Source organism: Chiloscyllium plagiosum, unplaced genomic scaffold, assembly GCF_037043375.1.
Source record: "Chiloscyllium plagiosum isolate Xiang-an unplaced genomic scaffold, Cpla_swu_hap1 HiC_scaffold_45, whole genome shotgun sequence".
In the NCBI taxonomy this organism is placed as follows: Eukaryota; Metazoa; Chordata; class Chondrichthyes; order Orectolobiformes; family Hemiscylliidae; genus Chiloscyllium; species Chiloscyllium plagiosum.
In genome coordinates, this window is record NW_028270183.1 from 14,829,801 (window position 1) to 14,849,756 (window position 19,956).

Below are 19,956 nucleotides of genomic sequence, written 5' to 3' on the forward strand. Positions count from 1 at the left end.
AGAGTGTGGGGGAGACAGAGTGTGGGGGAGACAGAGTGTGGGGGAGACAGAGTGTGGGGGGGGCAGTGTGTGGGGGGGGCAGTGTGTGGGGGTGACAGTGTGTGGGGGGGACAGTGTGGGGGTGACAGAGTATGGGGGTGACAGAGTGTAGGGGTGACAGAGTGTGGGGGGGGACAGAGTGTGGGGGGGGACAGAGTGTGGGGAGGGGACAGAGTGTGGGGGAGACAGAGTGTGGGGGTGACAGAGTGTGGGGGTGACAGTGTGGGGGGGACAGTGTGTGGAGGTGAGCAGAGTATGGGGGTGAGCAGAGTGTGGGGGGACAGAGTGTGGGGGGTTGACAGAGTGTGGGGGTACAGAATGTGGGGACAGAGTGTGGGGGAACAGAGTGTGTGGGGGAACAGAGTGTGTGGGGGGGACAGAGTGTGTGGGGGGGACAGAGTGTGTGGGGGGGACAGAGTGTGTGGGGTAACAGAGTGTGTGGGGACAGAGTGTGGGGGCTGACAGAGTGTGGGGGCTTGACATAGTGTGGGGGCTTGACAGAGTGTGGGAGGGGAGCAGAGTGTGGGCGGGTACAGATTGTGGGAGGGGAGCAGAGTGTGGAAGGGTACAGAGTGTGGGGAGGTATAGAGGGTGGGGGGTACAGAGTGTGGGGGGTACAGAGTGTGAGAGGGGAGCAGAGTGTGGGGGGGTACAGAGTGTGGGGGAGTACAGAGTGTGGGGGGTACAGAGTGTGGAGTGACAGAGTGTGGGGGGGATACAGAGTGTGGGGGGTTACAGAGTGTGGGGGGGGCAGAGTGTGGGGGGGGCAGAGTGTGGGGGGATCAGAGTGTGGGAGGAGAGCAGAGTGTGGGAGGAGAGCAGAGTGTGGGAGGAGAGCAGAGTGTGGGGGGACAGAGTGTGGGAGGAGAGCAGAGTGTGGGGGGTACAGAGTGTGGGGGGTACAGAGTGTGGGGGGTACAGAGTGTGGAGTGACAGAGTGTGGGGGGGATACAGAGTGTGGGGGGGATACAGAGTGTGGGGGGTTACAGAGTGTGGGGGGTTACAGAGTGTGGGGGGGTACAGAGTGTGGGGGGTACAGAGTGTGGGGGGGTACAGAGTGTGGGGGGATACAGAGTGTGGGGGGATACAGAGTGTGGGGTGTCAGAGTGTGGGGGGGACAGAGTGTGGGGGGGTACAGAGTGTGGGGAGGTACAGAGTGTTGGGGGCTACAGAGTGTGGGGGGTACAGAGTGTGGGGGGGATACGGAGTGTGGGGGGGTACAGAGTGTGGGGGGGTACAGAGTGTGGGGGGGTACAGAGTGTGGGGAGGTACAGAGTGTTGGGGGCTACAGAGTGTGGGGTGTCAGAGTGTGGGGGGGACAGAGTGTGGGGGGGTACAGAGTGTGGGGAGGTACAGAGTGTTGGGGGCTACAGAGTGTGGGGGGTACAGAGTGTGGGGGGGATACGGAGTGTGGGGGGGTACAGAGTGTGGGGGGGTACAGAGTGTGGGGGGGTACAGAGTGTGGGGGGTACAGAGTATGGGGGTACAGAGTGTGGAGAGACAGAGTGTGGGGGGTACAGAGTGTGGGGGGTACAGAGTGTGGGGGGACAGAGTGTGGGGGGTACAGAGTATGGGGGTACAGAGTGTGGGGAGACAGAGTGTGGAGGAGTACAGAGTGTGGGGGGTACAGAGTGTGGAGGAGTACAGAGTGTGTGGGGGTGACAGAGTGTAGGGGGGGACAGAGTGTGGGGGTGACAGAGTGTGTGGGGTGGGACAGAGTGTGTGGGGTGGGACAGATGTGGGGGGGGACAGAGTGTGGGGGTGACAGAGTGTGGAGGAGTACAGAGTGTGGAGGAGTATAGAGTGTGGGGGGTACAGAGTGTGGAGGAGTACAGAGTGTGGGGGGGACAGAGTGTGGGGGGTACAGAGTGTGAGGGGTACAGAGTGTGGGGGTACAGAGTGTGGGGATCAGGAGGTCTGTGACATGGGTAGACAACAAGATAGTTTCATAGCGCTCGGTCAAAGGGAATGGGAAATGAGCAGGTAAAGAAAGAAATTTTGTGTCTGGAAGAGGTGTGAATGGCAAGATTTGGAATTGAGAAAATTGTGACTGTTTTATTGGTAACGTACCTGTCACAGAAATCTTAATCCACTCCTGTTTCTTTCTTACTGTCCCTTCCAGGGAAGGTCAACCTTCCCGCTGGAGCAGAGGTCAAGGATAAGGATCAGGCCTTGCCCTATTCTGTGGAAACTCCCTACGGTTTCCACCTGGACCTGGACTTTGTGAAGTACGTGGACGATATCGAGAAGGGGAACACCATCAAGAAGGTTCACATCCACCGGAAACCGCGAGGATGCAGCTACACAGGCTCTTGGTGGACGTCCACGGAATCGCTGTGCTCCAACGCCAGCGCTGACAGCAGACGCTCCTCTGTCTCGTACTGTGGCCGGAGCACGTACCACCCGGCCTGCAGCTTCTCCGGGGGCTACACCAGGCCACCACCGCTGATGTCCGTCGGCTACAACGCCAGGGTTGAAAAGACCCTGCTGGAGACCAAGAGGCGGCTGGAGGAGGAGCCCCTGGGCTGCAGGGAGGGCCGGAGGCCCCGTTATTCCAGCCTGAGCAGCCTGCAGGGCAGTGTGGTGGGCTCCACCAGCTCCCTGGCCGGGACAGGCCTGCAGAGCCACTCGGCCTCCCGACTCGTCTCTTTCAACGGCTCTCAGAGCGCTCCCTGCGGCCAGTTCACTCCCCTCAGCTCGGGCCTGGCTACCCCATCCACTCCGAACCCAAGCCACTTACACAACATCCGGGAGCAGATGGCGGTCGCCCTGCGGAGGTTGCGGGAGCTGGAGGACCAGGTGAAGATAGTCCCTGTTCTCCAGGTGAAGATCTCTGTCCTCCAGGAAGAGAAGAGGCAGCTCAGCGTCCAGCTGAAGAGTCAGAAGTTCCTCGGCCACACCATGGGCTTTGGGCCACAGAAACCAGACAGTGGCCCTGGCAAGCTCAAAGAGGAACTGTACATTGACCTGCCTGAAGAAGGTGGTCACCAGAGCAAAGCTAAGCTGCCCCTCTCTCCTACGTTCCAAAAGCCACTACAGGATAACGTCGGGACTCTTGAACGGGACACTCCGAAGCACAGCAAAGACACCAGGCCAGGCCTGGAAGAGAGCTCGAGGGGCGAAGTGACCAATGGAAATGTGGCCGAGGTCAGGAGCGTGGGTGTTTGGGTGCGAGAGAAGGATCTGGGAATCTCCCCTTCGTCCTTACAGCTGGAGGCGGAGCATTACCGTCATGTGACTGAGCTGCTGACCAAGAAGGTTGCCATGTTGGAGAAGCGACTGCGGGAAGCCGCCAGAGAACTGGAGACCGCTCACCAGAGCGTTGGCGGCCAGGAGAAGGAGACGGCGGAGAAGGGGCTACAGGTGGATGTCGGCGTGACAGCTGGCACGCGAGGACCCGACTTGAGTCGGCCAAAACAACCGCCGGATCAAGTCAGGACCTGGACAGCTGCCTCCGAGGCAGGACCCCGGTCTCCCCAACCACTTGAAGGCAAAGTCGGCAAGAGGGGAGATATTGTTTCGCCTGGCAGCTGGAAGGAGCGGTTCATTGAGCTGGCACCGCAGAGGTCAGTGGGCATACAGGTCAGCTATTTTGGATACCCTCCTAGCAAGCAGGCCAGCAAGGATCCAGTTCAGGACAGGAACCAGCCAGGACTCACCCAGCCGCAGGGGGCCACAAAGGAGATGCAGTATTCCGCAACCCAGGCAGTGCCCAACAGTAGCCAACCCGCCCTCAGCCAGACCTCGGTGGCCCCAAACAAACCAGGCAGTGGCAAGCGGGGCAGTGGGGAGGGGACTGAGCAGAGAGTGGGTCCCACCTCTGACCCGCCCTTTAAGGAGGTCACAGGCAAGGTGGTGACCTGCACGATTGTCACAACCCTGGCAGCCACGTGTGAGGAAGTGAACTCCGTGATGACCACTGCCAGGAGTGCGAAGCAGGTGAAGACGGGTCCGAGCGGGGCACAACTCCGGGAAGCTGTCGAACAGCTCACTCAAGGTACGGTGTTTATTAAAGTGACCGTATCGTTCACTGCTGTCAGCAACAACAAGATAATCCGAGCTGTAGCTGCCCCTTTTAAACTCTCTCTGTTCGAAATTAACAAGCAAATACTCCTGTTGCCCAGACCCAGTAAGCTTTCATTCTAAGGTTGATGGCACATTATAAAATGCAGATTTTTTTTCTGTGATGCAAATTCACTTTGAAATGATGCTATGACACCGTTCCCTTGCATCTCATCTCAAGGATGTTTCTGCACCTTCTCTCTCTCTTCCCAATTTCCTGACCCACTCCTCAACTGACTCCCCTAAAATACAGGGGAGGTCAGGAGATGGGATGGGAAGGGAAGAGAACAGGCAAGAGATAGGGAAAGGGAGGAGAGAGAAAGAGAGGAGGGAAGAAGAGAGATAAGGCGAGACGGAAGAATGATTGTGCTGTCGGTTTAATCCCAGTTTTACAAGAGCAGCTGGAAGTCTGTCCTGGATGGGAGGGTGGATCATCTCCCATCAGCCCAAGCATGGGATTTGCAAGTTCACAGCAAGGTGAGGGAAAACCGGTGAGGGATAGATTGAAACAGTGAGGAGATGCATGCAAACAGCATTTCAGGGTGAGGATGTTTGATCTGACAGGAATGCTGATCCACAGAGCACACAAATCCATTTGATCTGACTGGATTTCTGAAAATGGCAGCTCCAGAGAGCAGAGCTGAAAATATTTTCTGCTCAGCATCTCCTCAGTTCTGGAGGCTGGAGCCTGGGAAATGCCCAGACCTTACAACACAGGGGTGCTGGGATCGTCAATCCCACCCTGCCAACCATCAGTATTTTCCAAGAGCAATCAGCTCCCACCCGAGAACCACAGTTTCAGTTTTTACACTGATCCTGAGGGGATATGACCTGGATGCTGAGAGGATGTCCCCCCTTGTGGGAGAGGGTGGAAATAGAGGACACAGTTTCAAAATAATGAGTCTCCTATTTAAGACAGAAGAGATTGCCTGTGAGGCAGCATGGTGACTCAGTGGTTAGCACTGCTGCCTCACAGCGCCAGGGACTTGTGTTTGATTCCATCCTTGGGCAACTCTCTGTGTGGAGTTTGCATGTTTTCCCAATGTCTGCGTGGCTTTCCTCCGGGTGTTCCAGATCCCCCCCCGCAACAGTCCAAAGATGTGCAGGTTAGGGTGGATTGGCCATGGGTAACGCAGGGTTACAGCGATGGGGGTGGGTCTGGGTGGGATGCTCTTCAGAGGGTCAGTATGGACTCGATGGGCTGAATGGCCTGCTTCCACACTGAAGGAAGCCTCCGACTGATGACCGTCCCTCTCAGAGGGTCATCAGTCTGAGGAATTCTCTTCCCGAGAAGGCTGGGAAATTGAATATTTTTAAATTAGGAAGGTGCTCGTTGAGAGAGTCAGAGATTAGATAGGGAAATGGAGTTGATGCAGCAATTAAATCAATTCCCCCCCTCATAATCGTATCAAATGGCAACGCAGGTACGAGGGGCCGATTGGCCGACACCTGTTCTGCTTCTGGCGTTTGTAACTGAAGTCCCATCTCACACATCCTGCCCAGCAGCTGCTCTGACTGACTGGTGGGCAACTTCCAGCAAGGTCCTGCGCTCCACCCCTCACCGCGCACACCCCACCAGCACCACCCACACCCCCCACCTCACTCATCCACACCCCCCACCTCACTCATCCACTCCCCACCCACACCACCCACTCCCCCCACCTCACTCACCCATTTCCCCTCCCACCTCACTCACCCACTCCCCACCAACACCACCCACTCCCCCCACCTCACTCACCCATTTCCCCCCCACCTCACTCACCCCCTCCCACCTCACTCACCCACTCTCCCCCAACACCACCCACTCCCACCACCTCACTCACCCACTCCCCCCTCCCACCTCACTCACCCACTCCCCACCAACACCACCCACTCCCCCCACCTCACTCACCCACTCCCCACCAACCTCACTCACCCACTCCCCCCCACCTCACTCACCCCCTCCCACCTCACTCACCCACTCTCCCCCAACACCACCCACTCCCACCACCTCACTCACCCACTCCTCCCTCCCACCTCACTCACCCACTCCTCACCAACACCACCCACTCCCCCCACCTCACTCATCCACTCCCCCCCAACCTCACTCACCCACTCCACCAACCCACCTCACTCACCCACTCCCCCCTCCCACCACACTCACCCACTCCCCACCAACACCACCCACTCCCCCCACCTCACTCACCCACTCCCCCCCACCTCACTCACCCACTGCACCCACCTCACACACCCACTCCCCCCAATCTCACACACCCACTCCCCCCAACCTCACACCCACTCCCCCCCACCTCACTCACCCACTCCCCCCTCCCACCTCACTCACCCACTCCCCCCCAACACCACCCACTCCCACCACCTCACTCACCCACTCCCCCCTCCCACCTCACTCACCAACTCCTCACCAACACCACCCACTCCCCCCACCTCACTCACCCACTCCCCCCTAACCTCACTCACCCACTCCACCAACCCACCTCACTCACCCACTCCCCCCTCCCATCACACTCACCCACTCCCCACCAACACCACCCACTCCCCCCCACCTCACTCACCCACTCCACCCTCCCACCTCACTCACCCACTCCACCCACCTCACACACCCACTCCCCCCCAACCTCACACATCCACTCCCCCCAACCTCACACCCACTCCCCCCTCCCACCTCACTCACCCACTCCCCTCTCCCACCTCACTCACCCACTCCCCCCGAACCTCACACCCATTCCCCCCTCCCACCTCACTCACCCACTCCCCTCTCCCACCTCACTCACACATTCCCCCCTCCCACCTCACTCACACATTCCCCCCAACCTCACTCACTCTCTCCCCTGACCTCATTCAACCACTCCTCCCTCCCACCTCACTCACCCACTCCCCCCACCTACTCCCCCCAACCTCACATCCACTCCCCCCTCCCACCTCACTCACCGACTCTCCCCTCCCACCTCGCTCACCCACTCACCCCCCCACCTCACTCACCCACTCCCACCTCACTCACCCACTCCCCCCACCGCACTCACCCACTCCCCCCTCCCACCTCACTCACCCACTTCCCCCACAACCTCACTCACCCACTTACCCCCACCTCACACACCCACTCCTCCCAACCTCACACACCCACTCCCCCCAACCTCACTCACCCACTCCATCCTCCCACCTCACTCACCCACTCACTCCCCCACCTCACTCACCCATTCCCCTCTCCCACCTTACTCACCCATTCCCACCCAACCTCACTCAACCAGTCCACCCACATTCACCCACTCCCTGCCCCACCTCACTCACCCACTCCCCCATCTCACTCACTCACTCCCCCCCCACCTCACTCACCCACTCCCCCTCCCACCTCACTCACCCACTTCTCCCACAACCTCACTCACCACTCCCCCCCACCTCACTCACCCACTCCCCCCACCTCACTCACCCACTCCCCTCCCACTTCACTCACGCATTCCCCGCCCCCACCACACACACCCCCACTCCACCCCCCACCTCACTCACCCACTCCCCACCTCCACCTCACTCACCCACTCCCTCTTTGCCCCCCCCCCTCACATCTCCAGCCCCTCCCCACCTCACATCCCCAATCCTGGATCCTGCGTGCCCCCACTCACACCCCCAACCCCTCCCCACCTCACTGTCCCCAATCCTGGATCCTGCACTCCCCCCCGCCCCACCTCCTCACACACCCTCCCCACCTCACTGTCCCCAATCCTGGATCCTGCACACTCCCCTCACACCCCCTCCCCACCTCATTGTCCCCAATCCTGGATCCGGCACCTCCACACCCCTCACACCCCCACCCTCCTCCCCACCTCACTGTCCCCAATCCTGGATCCTGCACTCCCCCCCGCCCCCCCACACCCCCACCCCCTCCCCACCTCACTGTCTCCAATCCTGGATCCTGCACACTCCCCCCACACATCCTCCCCACCTCATTGCCCCCAATCCTTGATCCTGCACCCCCACACCCCCCACCCCCCTCCCCACCTCACTGTCCCCAATCCTGGATCCTGCACTCCCCCCCTCGCACCCCCACCCCCTCCCCACCTCACTGTCCCAAATCCTGGATCCTGCACACTTCCCTCACACCCCCTCCCCACCTCACTGTCCCCAATCCTGGATCCTGCACACTCCCCTCACACCCCCTCCCCACCTCGCTGTCCCCAATCCTGGTTCCTGCACCCCCACAACCCCCACACCCTTCCCCACCTCACTGTCCCAAATCCTGGATCCTGCACCCCCACAACCCCCACACCCCTCCCCACCTCACTGTCCCCAATCCTGGATCCTGCACACTCCCCTCACACCCCCTCCCCACCTCACTGTCCCCAATCATGGGTCCTGCGCCCTCCACCATCCCCACCACCACCTCCAGTCTCTCTTTGCTCTTTCCTCCCCCCACTCCTCGCACTGTGGTCAGACCACACCACTTCCCCTTCATCACTGCCTCCCCTCTGCTCACCACACCCACCGCCCTCACATCTGTCCCTCTTCCTCAGCTCCACCCCCACTCTCCCAGGCTCTCTTTCCCAGTTGCTTCAGCTGGGTACCTCCCCCTGCCCTCCTAGCGTTCCTATAAAGAGGAGGTAAGCTCTATCCGTCTGTTCCGAGTGTCATTCCGGCCTGTGATGAGAACATCGGATCTGGTGAACCGTCAGTAGCAGCTTGGACTGAATTGTGTTTTGCTAACACGGGAATAGCGTGCACTGAAAATGAACAGGAAGTGGTTTTATTCCGAGGAGTTTACCAGCCTGCCCTCATCTGGACTGAATTATGAGCTTTTTCCCAAATGAAGACCATGCGGGTCAGACAGAGGCTAAGATGATGAGTTTCCCATACATTGGGGAACACTGAAACTCAGTCCAGATCAGAGCCTCCCCCTCCCCTGCTCTGAGATCCCATTGGCCACTGAGTCCCAGCTCAGAGCTGGCCTGAGATTTACTGTGAACTGCTCATCTGCCTCACACCTTCACTGATGCATCCCGCTCAGAGGCATCGAGCGGGAGGAAGGAACTTTAGATCAACATCAAACGCATGAAAATTGAACATTTTCTTAATCCATTGTTCATGCTGAGCACATTCAGACCAGTAACAGCCTGCATCAGATACAGAGTAAAGCTCCCTCTATGCTGTCCCCATCAAACACTGCCATGACAGGGACAGCACGGGGTTAGATATGCTGTAAAGCTCTCTCTACACTGTCCCCATCAAACACTCCCAGGACAGGGACAGCACAGAGTTAGCTACAGAGTAAAGCTTGCTCAACAATGTCGCCGTCAAACACTCTCAGGACAGGGATAACACAGAGTTAGATACAGAATAAAGTTTGCTCTACACTGAACCCATCAAGCACTCCCAGGACAGGGACAGCATGGGGTTAGATTTGAAGTTAATGTGGAAGAAGTGAATAGAGGGAGACTTCCTCTGGATGATCTTCTCAAAGGTTGAAGCCAGTTACAATCCTGATGTGCTTTAATTTCTCTGAGGAAGAAACTTATTTTCTAAAATTGTTAATTTGCAGTTTCTCGAGATGAGCACAAAGCAGATCCTGCTGCTCCACCCAGGCGGCCACTAGATGTCACTGAGGAGCCTCGGTATATTTTATCCTCCAATGTTTGTCACTCTGTGGAATTACCCCTCACACAGCTTCCCAGTTCAAAGCCAGCAGAAGTGAGCAACCTGGCACTGGTGAGGCAGGAAGATGCTGCCCTGTCTGAGGATGATTCAACAAGGCCAGGTAACCCTTCAATTTACTGCTTTAACCCTTTCTTACTGTCAATGTTCTGTGGTTTGGACAGTTAGAACTATGAAGAGGCCAGCGCAGAGGTAAGAGGATGGTAGGAAGGTCCCAGCAGTTGATCTGTCTTCGAAATAGTTCCCTGATTGGTTTGATCGCCAAATGCTGCCGTGGCCCTAAGCAATCATGCCTGAGTAATAAGTTTGTTGATCAATGCACACATGGAGGCATAGAGATGTACAGCATGGAAATAGACCCTTCGGTCCAACTTGTCCATGCTGACCAGATATCCCAACCCAATCTAGTCCCATTTACCAGCACTTGGCCCATATGTCTCTAAACCCTTCCTATTCGTCTACCCATCCAGATGCCTTTTAAATACTGCAATTGTACTAGCCTCCACCACTTCCTCTGGCAGCTCATTCCGTACACTCATCACCCTCTGTGTGAGAAAGTTGCCCCTTAGATCTCTTTTATATTTTGCCCCTCTCATCCTAAACCTATGCCCTCTAGTTCTGAACTCCCCCACCACAGAGAAAAGACTTTGTCTGTTTATCCTATCCATGCCCCTCACGATTTTATAAATCTCTATAAGGTCACCCCTCAGCCTCTAACATTCCAGGGAAAACAGCCCCAGCCTATTCAGCTCGTCCCTATAGTTCAAATCTCCAACCCTGGCAACATCCTTGTAAATCTTTTCTGAACCGTTTCAAGTTTCTCAACATCCCTCCAATAGCAAGGAGACCAGAATTGCATGCAATATTCCAAATGTGGCCTAACCAAAGTCCTGTACAGTCACAACATGACTTCCCAACTCCTATACTCAATGCTCTGACCAATAAAGGAAAGCATACCAAATGCCTTCTTTAATATCCTGTCTACCTGCAACTCTACTTTCAAGGAGCAATGAACCTGCACTCCAAGGTCTTTTTGTTCAGCAACACTCCTTAGGACCTTACCATTAAGTGTATAAGTCCTGCTAAGATTTGCTTTCCCAAAATGCAGCACCTCGCATTTATCTGAATTAAACTCTATCTGCCACTCCTCAGCCCATTGGCCCATCTGATCAAAATCCTGCTGTAATCTGAGGCAACCTTCTTCACTGTCTACTGCACCTCCAAATTTAGTGTCATCTGCAAACTTACTAAGTATACCTTTTATGTTCACATCCAAATCACTTATATAAATGATGAAAAGCAGAGGACCCAGCACCGATCTTTGTGGCACTCCACTGGTCACAGGCCTCCAGTCGGGAAAGCAACCTCCACCACTACCCTCTGTCTTCTACCTTTGAGCCAGTTCTGTATGGCTAATGGCTAATTCTGCCTGTATTCCATGAGATCTAACCTTGGTCACCAGTCTCCCATGGGGAATCTTGTCGAACACCTTACTGAAGTCGATATAGATCACGTCCACCGCTCTGCCCTCATCAACCCTCCTTTATACTTTTTCAAAAAACTCAATCAAGTTCATGAGATTTGATTTCCCACACCCAAAACCATGTTGACTATCCCTAATTAGTCCTTGCCTTTCCAAATACATGTACATCCTGTCCCTCAGGATTCCCTCCAACAACTGGCCCACCACCGAAGTCAGGCTCACCGGTCTATAGTTCCCTGGCTTGTCCTTACCACTTTTCTTAAATAACGGTATCACGTTGGCCAACCTACAGTCTTCAGGCACCTCACCTGTGACTATCAATGATTCAAATATTTCAGCAAGAGGCCCAGCAATCACTTCCCTAGCTTCCCACAGAGTTCTAGAGAATACCTGATTAGGTCCACAGATTTATCTACCTTTATGCGTTTCAAGACATCCAGCATTTCCTCCTCTGTAATATGAATGTTTTTCAAGATGTCACCATCTATTTCCCCACATTCTATATCTTCCATATCCTTCTCCACAGTAAACAATGATGCAAAATACTCGTTTAGTATCTCCCCAATCTCCTGCAAAGGCCACCTTGTTGATCTTTGAGGGGCCTTATTCTCTCCCTAGTTACCCTTCTGTCATTATTGTATTTGTAAAAACCCTTTGGATTCTCCTTAAGCCTATTTGCCAAAGCTTTTTGCCCCTTTTTGCCCTCCTGATTTCCCTCTTAAGTATACTCCTACTACCTTTATACTCTTAAAAGGATTCACTCGATCTCTCCTGTCTATACCTGACATATGCTTCCTTCTTTTTCTTAACCAAACCCTCAATTTCTCTGGTCATCCAGAATTCCCTACACCTACCAGCCTTTCCTTTCACCCTAACAGGAATATACTATCTCTGGACTCTCGTTATCTCATTTCTGAAGGCTTCCCATTTTCCAGCCGTCCCTTTACCTGCAAACATCTGCCCCCAGTCAGCTTTTGAAAGTTCTTGGTTAATACTGTCAAAATTGGCCTTCCTCCAATTTAGAACTTCAGCTATTATATCCGGTCTATCCTTTTCCATCATTATTTTAAATCTAATAGAGTTATGGTCGCTGGCCCCAAAGTGCTCTCCCACTGACAACTCAGTCATCTGTCCTGCCTTATTTCCCAAGAGTAGGTCAAGTTTTTGCACATTCTCTAGTCCTTAATAGCAAATCAGACTGGCACTCCAGTGTAGCATTGAGGACGGCTGCATTGCTAGAGGTCCCGACTTTGAAAAGAGACTTTGAAACCATGGTGGCTCAGTGGTTAGCACTGCTGCCTCACAGCACCAGGGTCCCAGGTTCAATTCCAACCTCGGTCTGTGTGGAGTTTGCACATTCTCCTGTGTCTGCGTGGGTTTCCTCCCACAGTCCAAAGATTTGCGGGTCAGGTGAATTGGCTGTGCTAAATTGCCCATATTGTTAGGTGTATTCATCAGAGGTGGGTGGATTGCTCTTCGGAGGGTCGGTGTGGACTGGTTGGGCTGAAGGGCCTGTTTCCACACTGTAGGGAATCTAATCTAACCTAAAACCTTGAATCTAAAACGTTCAACTTCAGAGAAGAGCACAGGTGTTGGCCCGTGTTCTTCACCGCAGCTTTCACAGGCATGATGGGGCTGAATGTGTCAAAGAATAAAGCCATTAAGGATTAAAGAAATCTTGTTATAGTTGTGCAGGCCTTTGGTGAGACCACATCTGGAATATGGCACAGTTTGCTCTCTATGTTTACAGAAGGATTGGAGCAGCAAGCAGAGGTCCATTGGCTTAACTGTGATAGGAAGCTGAGTAAGCTGTGTCTATACTCTCTGGAGTTTAGGAGAATGAGGGGGCAATCACATTGAGATTCAGAAGGGTTGAGACAGGGGAAACATTGACAGGGCAGATGCTGAGAGAACATTCCTACTGCTTGAAGAATCTAAAACACAGGGACGGAGTATTTTGAATATATTTAAGGCGATGAAATACAGATGTTTAGTCTCTCGGGAAATGGGGAGGAGGTGAGAGAGCCGAGTTAGCCCAAGGTCAGCTGTAATCAGATTGAATGACAGAATAGGTTCAATGGACTGAATGGTCTATTCGCACTCCTGTTTCTCCCGTTCTTGTGAGGTAGGGCGGGGATCCGCAAACTGTGGCACTCTCTGAGTAAAGATCTTTTCTTCTGTTTCCTTCTCAGGTTCTCCACAGGGAGCACAACTAAAATCCATCATGAAAAAGAAGGAGAGAGGAGCCAGTCCTGAAAGCCCTCTGACAAAGAAGAGCCTTCAGTTTATTGGGGTGAACGGAGGGTGAGTGGCAGCATCTCCCAGTCTAGTAGGACGTTCCTGGTTTTCCTGGTTTAGATTCCCAGCATCAGGCTTTGAGCAGAATGAGTTGTGATCACAATCTTCACTGAGTCTCTCTCGACGCATAAGCTCCTTGGCTTCTACTGGTGCTTTTTAAGCCTGTCTCAGATAGACCACGTCACCTAATAACTAGCGAGTTCCCTCCACAGCTGATTTCCACCCTTGCTGACTTTACTTCTCTTTCTCAGTTACTTTCAATCTGTGCCCTTTGGCTGTCAATCTGTTTGCAAGTTGGAATGTTTATTTCTCTATTAATTCTGCTCCAACCCATAATGATTTTGAATCCTTCAATCAGGTCGGTCCTCCCAGGAAAACAGTCCCAAGTTAGATTAGAATAGATTCCCTACAGTGTTGAAACAGGCCATTCAGCCCAACAAGTCCACACCGACAGTCCGAAGAGTAACCCACCCAGACCCATTTCCCTCTGTCTAATGCACCTAACACTATGGGCAATTTAGCACAGCCAATCCACCCTGACCTGCACATCTTTGGACTGTGGGAGGAAATCGGAGCATCCGGAAGAAACCCACGCAGACACGGGAAGAATGTGCAAACTCCACACAGGCAGTCACCCAAGGCTGGAATTGAACCTGGGTCCCTGATGCTGTGAGACAGCAGTGCTAACCACTGAACCACTGTGCCGCCCCTTTTTAAAGCTATTCATGTCCCCTTTTTGCCGTCCTGATTTCCCTCTTAAGTATACTTCTCCAAGTATAAATTCTCCAATCTATGTTCATAACTGAAATTCCCCAGGGACCATTCTCATAAATCTCTTCTGCACCTCAGGACCCTCTCATCCTCAAGGACTGTACCCCTTTTATTTGATATTACCTTCCATCTTCTTCCTTCCAAAATCATCATAGTTCTATGCATTCAATTTCAACGCCCAATTACAACTTCCATTCCACTGTTCTGTCTATTTCAACTTGAGAGCGAATCACGATCTACAAGGCACAAGTCAGGAGTCTGATGAAATACTCCCCACTTGCCTGGATGGGTGCAGCTCCAACAACACTCAAAGCTTGACACTATCCAGTTCAAAGCAGTCAATTGGCACTACATCCTCAAGCATCCATTTCCGCTACCACCAACGCTCAGTAGCAGCAATGTGAACCATAGATGTGCTGCAGACATTCACCACGAAGATCCTCAGACAGCTCCTTCCAAACCCATGACCATTTCCATCTAGAAGGACAAGGGCAGCAAATACATGGGAATGCCACCCCCAGCAAGTTCCCCTCCAAACCACTCACCATCCTGACTTGGAAATATGTCGCGGTTCCTTCACTGTAGCTGGGTCAAAATCCTGAAATTCCCTCTCTAAGGCCATTGTGAGTCAACCCACAGCAGGTGGACTGCAGCAGTTCAAGAAGGCAGCTCGCCCCCACCTTCTCAAGGGGCAACTAGGGATGGGCAATAAATGCTAATGATGTCCACATCCCACAAAATGAATAAATAAAAGTATTCTTCCCACAGCTCCCAAAACTTCCAAGTTTAAAGTCAACTGCAAATGTTGAAATTGTGCTCTGTGAGCCAAAGTCTAGGTCAATCACATAGGTCAAAGAGAGCAGTGGTGCTGATGCCAACCCCCAGGGAAACCCACAGTGTAGTCAAATTCTCTCCGAAAAATAAATCAGACACTACCACTCTGCTTCCCGACACTAAGCCAATTTTATCTATGCTGTCATTGTCCCTTTTGTACATGGACTTGAACTTTGCTATTGAGCCTGTCATGTGACACTTTATCAAACGCCTTTGGAAGTCCAGGTACACTGCGTCATCTGCATGACCCTCTCTGTTGGCACATCAAAACAACCATTCAAGTTAGCAGAACACAGTTTCCCTTCAGCGGTTCCACACCCACATTCCTCAGTTAACCCACGCGTTCAAAGACCATGAACTTTGTTCTGTATTATCATTTTCCCAACACTGCAGTTAAATTGAAGGTTATAAGGATAAGGCCAGCATTGAAAAGCCAGTAACCCCTTTGTAACAAACAGAGATGTGGACGACGTTGACTTGATTATGATGCTGGCAGTCACTGTCCATGTTTGAAAATGAAGAATGGCTCAATGGATACGAATGGATACAGACAGTTGTTCCAAAGGGAACTCCCTCCCTAAGGGCATTGTGGGTCAACCCACAGCAGGTGGACTGCAGCGGATCAAGAAGACAGCTCACCCCCACCTTCTCAAGTGGCAACTAGGGGCGGGCAATAAATGCTGGGCACAGCCAGCCACACCCATGTCCCACAAACGAATTTTTTTTTCAAAATTACATTCTACCCATATGTATCTGCTTTGGATCTTCTGGAGGGTTACAGCATAGAAATAGACCCTTCGGTCCAACTTGTTCATGCCACCCAGTTTACGCTATGAACCTAATCCCATTTGCCTGCGTTTGGTCCATATCTCTCTGTACCTATCCCAACCATATACCTGTCCAAATATTTCTTAAATGATAGAATTGTACTTGCCACTACCTCTGGCAGACTGTTCCAGACACTCACCACCCTCTGCGTGAAAAGATTGCCCCTCTGGACCCTTTTGTAACTCTCCCCTCTCACCTTAAACCTATGCCCTCTAGTTTTAGGTCCCCTACACCATGGAGAAAAGCTGTTAGCTATCCATCTTATCTGACCCCTGGTGATTTTATAAACCTCTATAACGTCACCCCTCAGTCTCCTATGGTCCAGGGAAAAAAGTCCCAACCAATCCAGCCTCCCCTTATAACTCAAGCCTTCCAGTCCCGGTAAATCCTGGTAATCTTTTCTGCACCCTTTCTAGTTTAATATAATATTTTCTATGGTAGAGTGACCAGAACTGAGTGGGACACAGTTGGGTAATTGGTGGAGTGGAGAGACATTTGAGAAAATTCCTCTGAACATCAGTTTCTTTTTTCATAGATATGAGTCAACATCTTCGGAAGAATCCAGTACGGAGAGTTCCTCGAGTGAGTCAGATGACGGGAGCACGGAAAGCGATTACCATGAGGCCAGCGAGAGACTCCCAGGAGAGCAGGCAGAAAAAGCAGAGAGCAAAAGCACTCCTGCTGGAACTGTGCAGGAAACAGAGAGTGTGCAGACTCCTGCTGGAACTGTGCAGGAAACTGAAGTTAAGCAGACACTATTGGAGCCAGTGGAAGAGACTCTGAGCAAGAGGACTCCTGCAGAGGTTGTGCAGATAGTAGCAGAGAGTGTGCAGGAGGCGCTGACGAAGGGTACTCCAGCTGAGAGTCCCCAGGAAGGCGGGAATGTGCTGACTCCACCACAGCACACAACAAGCTTAGAAAGGGAGGAGAAGGTGCAGTATGGAGGGAGCAAGGAGTATGTGAAGGAGATGGAGCAGACAATGGAAGGGAAACCAGAGGCACCAGTCAAGGAAGGAGAGGACAACCCAGCAAAGGTTCCTCATCCTGAAACAGTGAGTCTGAAGAGGGAAGCAAACACCAGCACGTACGTAAACAACTTCTCGGTTTTCATTTTTATGGAAATATGTAAGCAAGCACAGTACTGTAAAGTTTCAGGGTCCCATGTCTTTCATTCAGTTCCCATCCACGCTCACAGGACAGGGACAGCACAGGGTTAGAAACAGATTAAAGCTTCCTCTACACTCTCCCTATCAAACACTCCCAGGACAGGGACAGATACAGAGTATCTGTACGGGATTAGATACAGAGTAAAGCTCTCTGTAGACCGTCCCCAGGACAGGGACAGCATGGGGTTGGGTATAGAGTAAAGCTTCCTTTCTCTGTCCCTATCAAACACTCTCAGGTCAAATCCAGCACGAGGTTAGAGACAGAATAAAGCTCTCTCTACCCTGTCCTCATCAAGCACACCTGGGACAAATATAGCATGGGTTAGATACAGAGCAAGTCTCTCTCTCTCTCGAGAGAGAGAGTGCCCTATTAAACATTCCCAGGGCAGGTACAGCACAGGGTTAAATACAGAGTAAAGTTCCCTCGACTCTTTTAAACTGAAAGTAAAGCTTTCTCTATATTGTAGAGACCCCTTTGCCCACCTCCAACACACTGCATCCACCTGGACACCCCGCGCTGGCCTATTACCTGCCCTCGACCTCTTCATTTCCAACTGCCGCCGGGACATTAACCGCCTCAACCTGTCGACCCCCCTCCCCCACTCCAACCTCTCACCCTCACAACGCGCAGCCCTCCAATCCCTCTGCTCCAATCCTGACCTCACCATCAAGCCAGCGGACAAAGGGGGCGCAGTGGTAGTCTGGCGCACTGACCTCTACACCGCTGAAGCCAAACGCCAACTCGAGGACACCTCTTCCTACCGCCCCCTTGACCATGACCCCACCCCCCATCACCAAACCATCATCTCCCAGACCATACAGAACCTCATCACCTCAGGAGATCTCCCACCCACAGCTTCCAACCTCAGAGTCCGGGAACCCCGCACTGCCCGGTTCTACCTCCTTCCCAAGATCCACAAGCCTGACCACCCTGGCCGACCCATTGTCTCAGCATGCTCCTGCCCCACTGAACTCATCTCTACCTACCTCGACACTGTCCTATCCCCCCTAGTCCAGGAACTCCCCACATACGTTCGAGACACCACCCACGCCCTCCACCTCCTCCAAGACTTCCGTTTCCCCGGCCCCCAACGCCTCATCTTCACCATGGATGTCCAATCCCTCTACACCTCCATCCGCCATGACCAGGGCCTCCAAGCCCTCCGTTTTTTCCTCTCCAGACGTTCCCAACAGTACCCCTCCACCGACACTCTCATTCGTTTGGCCGAACTGGTCCTCACCCTTAACAATTTCTCCTTTGAATCCTCCCACTTCCTCCAGACCAAAGGGGTAGCCATGGGCACACGTATGGGCCCCAGCTATGCCTGTCTCTTTGTTGGCTACGTAGAGCAGTTGATCTTCCGTAATTACACCGGCACCACTCCCCACCTCTTCCTCCGCTACATTGATGACTGCATTGGCGCCACCTCGTGCTCCTGCGAGGAGGTTGAGCAATTCATCAACTTCACCAACACATTCCACCCTGACCTTAAATTTACCTGGACCATCTCTGACACCTCCCTCCCCTTCCTGGACCTCTCCATCTCCATCAGTGACGACCGACTTGACACTGACATCTTCTACAAACCCACCGACTCCCACAGCTACCTGGATTACACCTCTTCCCACCCTACCTCTTGCAAAAATGCCATCCCGTATTCCCAATTCCTCCGCCTCCACCGTATCTGCTCCCAGGAGGACCAGTTCCACCACAGAACACACCAGATGGCCTCCTTCTTTAGAGACCGCAATTTCCCTTCCCACGTGGTTAAAGATGCCCTCCAATGCATCTCATCCACATCCCGCACCTCCGCCCTCAGACCCAACCCCTCCAATCGCAACAAGGACAGAACGCCCCTGGTGCTCACCTTCCACCCTACAAACCTCCGCATAAACCAAATCATCCGCCGACATTTCCGCCACCTCCAAACAGACCCCACCACCAGGGATATATTTCCCTCCCCACCCCTTTCCGCCTTCCGCAAAGACCGTTCCCTCCGTGACTACCTGGTCAGGTCCACGCCCCCCTACGACCCACCCTCCCATCCTGGCACTTTCCCCTGCCACCGCAGGAACTGTAAAACCTGCGCCCACACCTCCTCCCTCACCTCTATCCAAGGCCCCAAAGGAGCTTTCCACATCCATCAAAGTTTTACCTGCACATCCACTAATATCATCTATTGTATCCGTTGTTCCCGATGCGGTCTCCTCTACATTGGGGAGACTGGGCGCCTCCTAGCAGAGCGCTTTAGGGAACATCTCCGAGACACCCGCACCAATCAATCAAATCGCCCAGTGGCTCAACATTTCAACTCCCCCTCCCACTCTGCCGAGGATATGGAGGTGCTGGGCCTCCTCCACCGCCGCTCCCTCACCACCAGACGCCTGGAGGAAGAACGCCTCATCTTCCGCCTCGGAACACTTCAACCCCAGGGCATCAATGTGGATTTCAACAGTTTCCTCATTTCCCCTTCCCCCACCTCATCCTAGCTTCTAACCTCCAGCAACTCGATCCCCTGACCTGTCCGGACTTGTCCGACCTGCCCAGCTCCTTTTCCACCTATCCACTCCACCCTCTCCTCCCTGACCTATCACCTTCATCTCCTTCCCCACTGACCTATTGTACTCTATGCCACTCTCTCCCCACCCCCACCCTCCTCGAGCTTATCTCTCCACGCTTCAGGCTCTCTGCCTTTATTCCTGATGAAGAGCTTTTGCCTGAAACGTCGATTTTGCCTGTCTTCGGATGCTGCCTGAATTGCTGTGCTCTTCCAGCACCACTGATCCAGAATTTCTCTATATTGTCCCCATCAAACACTCATAGGACAAACACTGCAC

General features: G+C 53.2%; 1 protein-coding gene across 11 annotated transcripts in view; it reads left to right on the plus strand.

Moving 5' to 3' along the window:
• The window catches only part of kank2 (KN motif and ankyrin repeat domains 2), a 173,802-nt gene that overhangs the window by 129,220 nt on the left and 24,626 nt on the right, over positions 1-19,956 (plus strand). For all 11 annotated transcript variants that reach the window (XM_043694832.2, XM_087983392.1, XM_087983393.1 and 8 more), the window contains 4 exons: positions 2,162-4,036; positions 9,626-9,841; positions 13,414-13,525; positions 16,488-17,036. In XM_043694832.2, the coding sequence (XP_043550767.2) occupies positions 2,162-4,036; positions 9,626-9,841; positions 13,414-13,525; positions 16,488-17,036 (2,752 nt within the window). The remainder of the gene's footprint in view (positions 1-2,161; positions 4,037-9,625; positions 9,842-13,413; positions 13,526-16,487; positions 17,037-19,956) is intronic.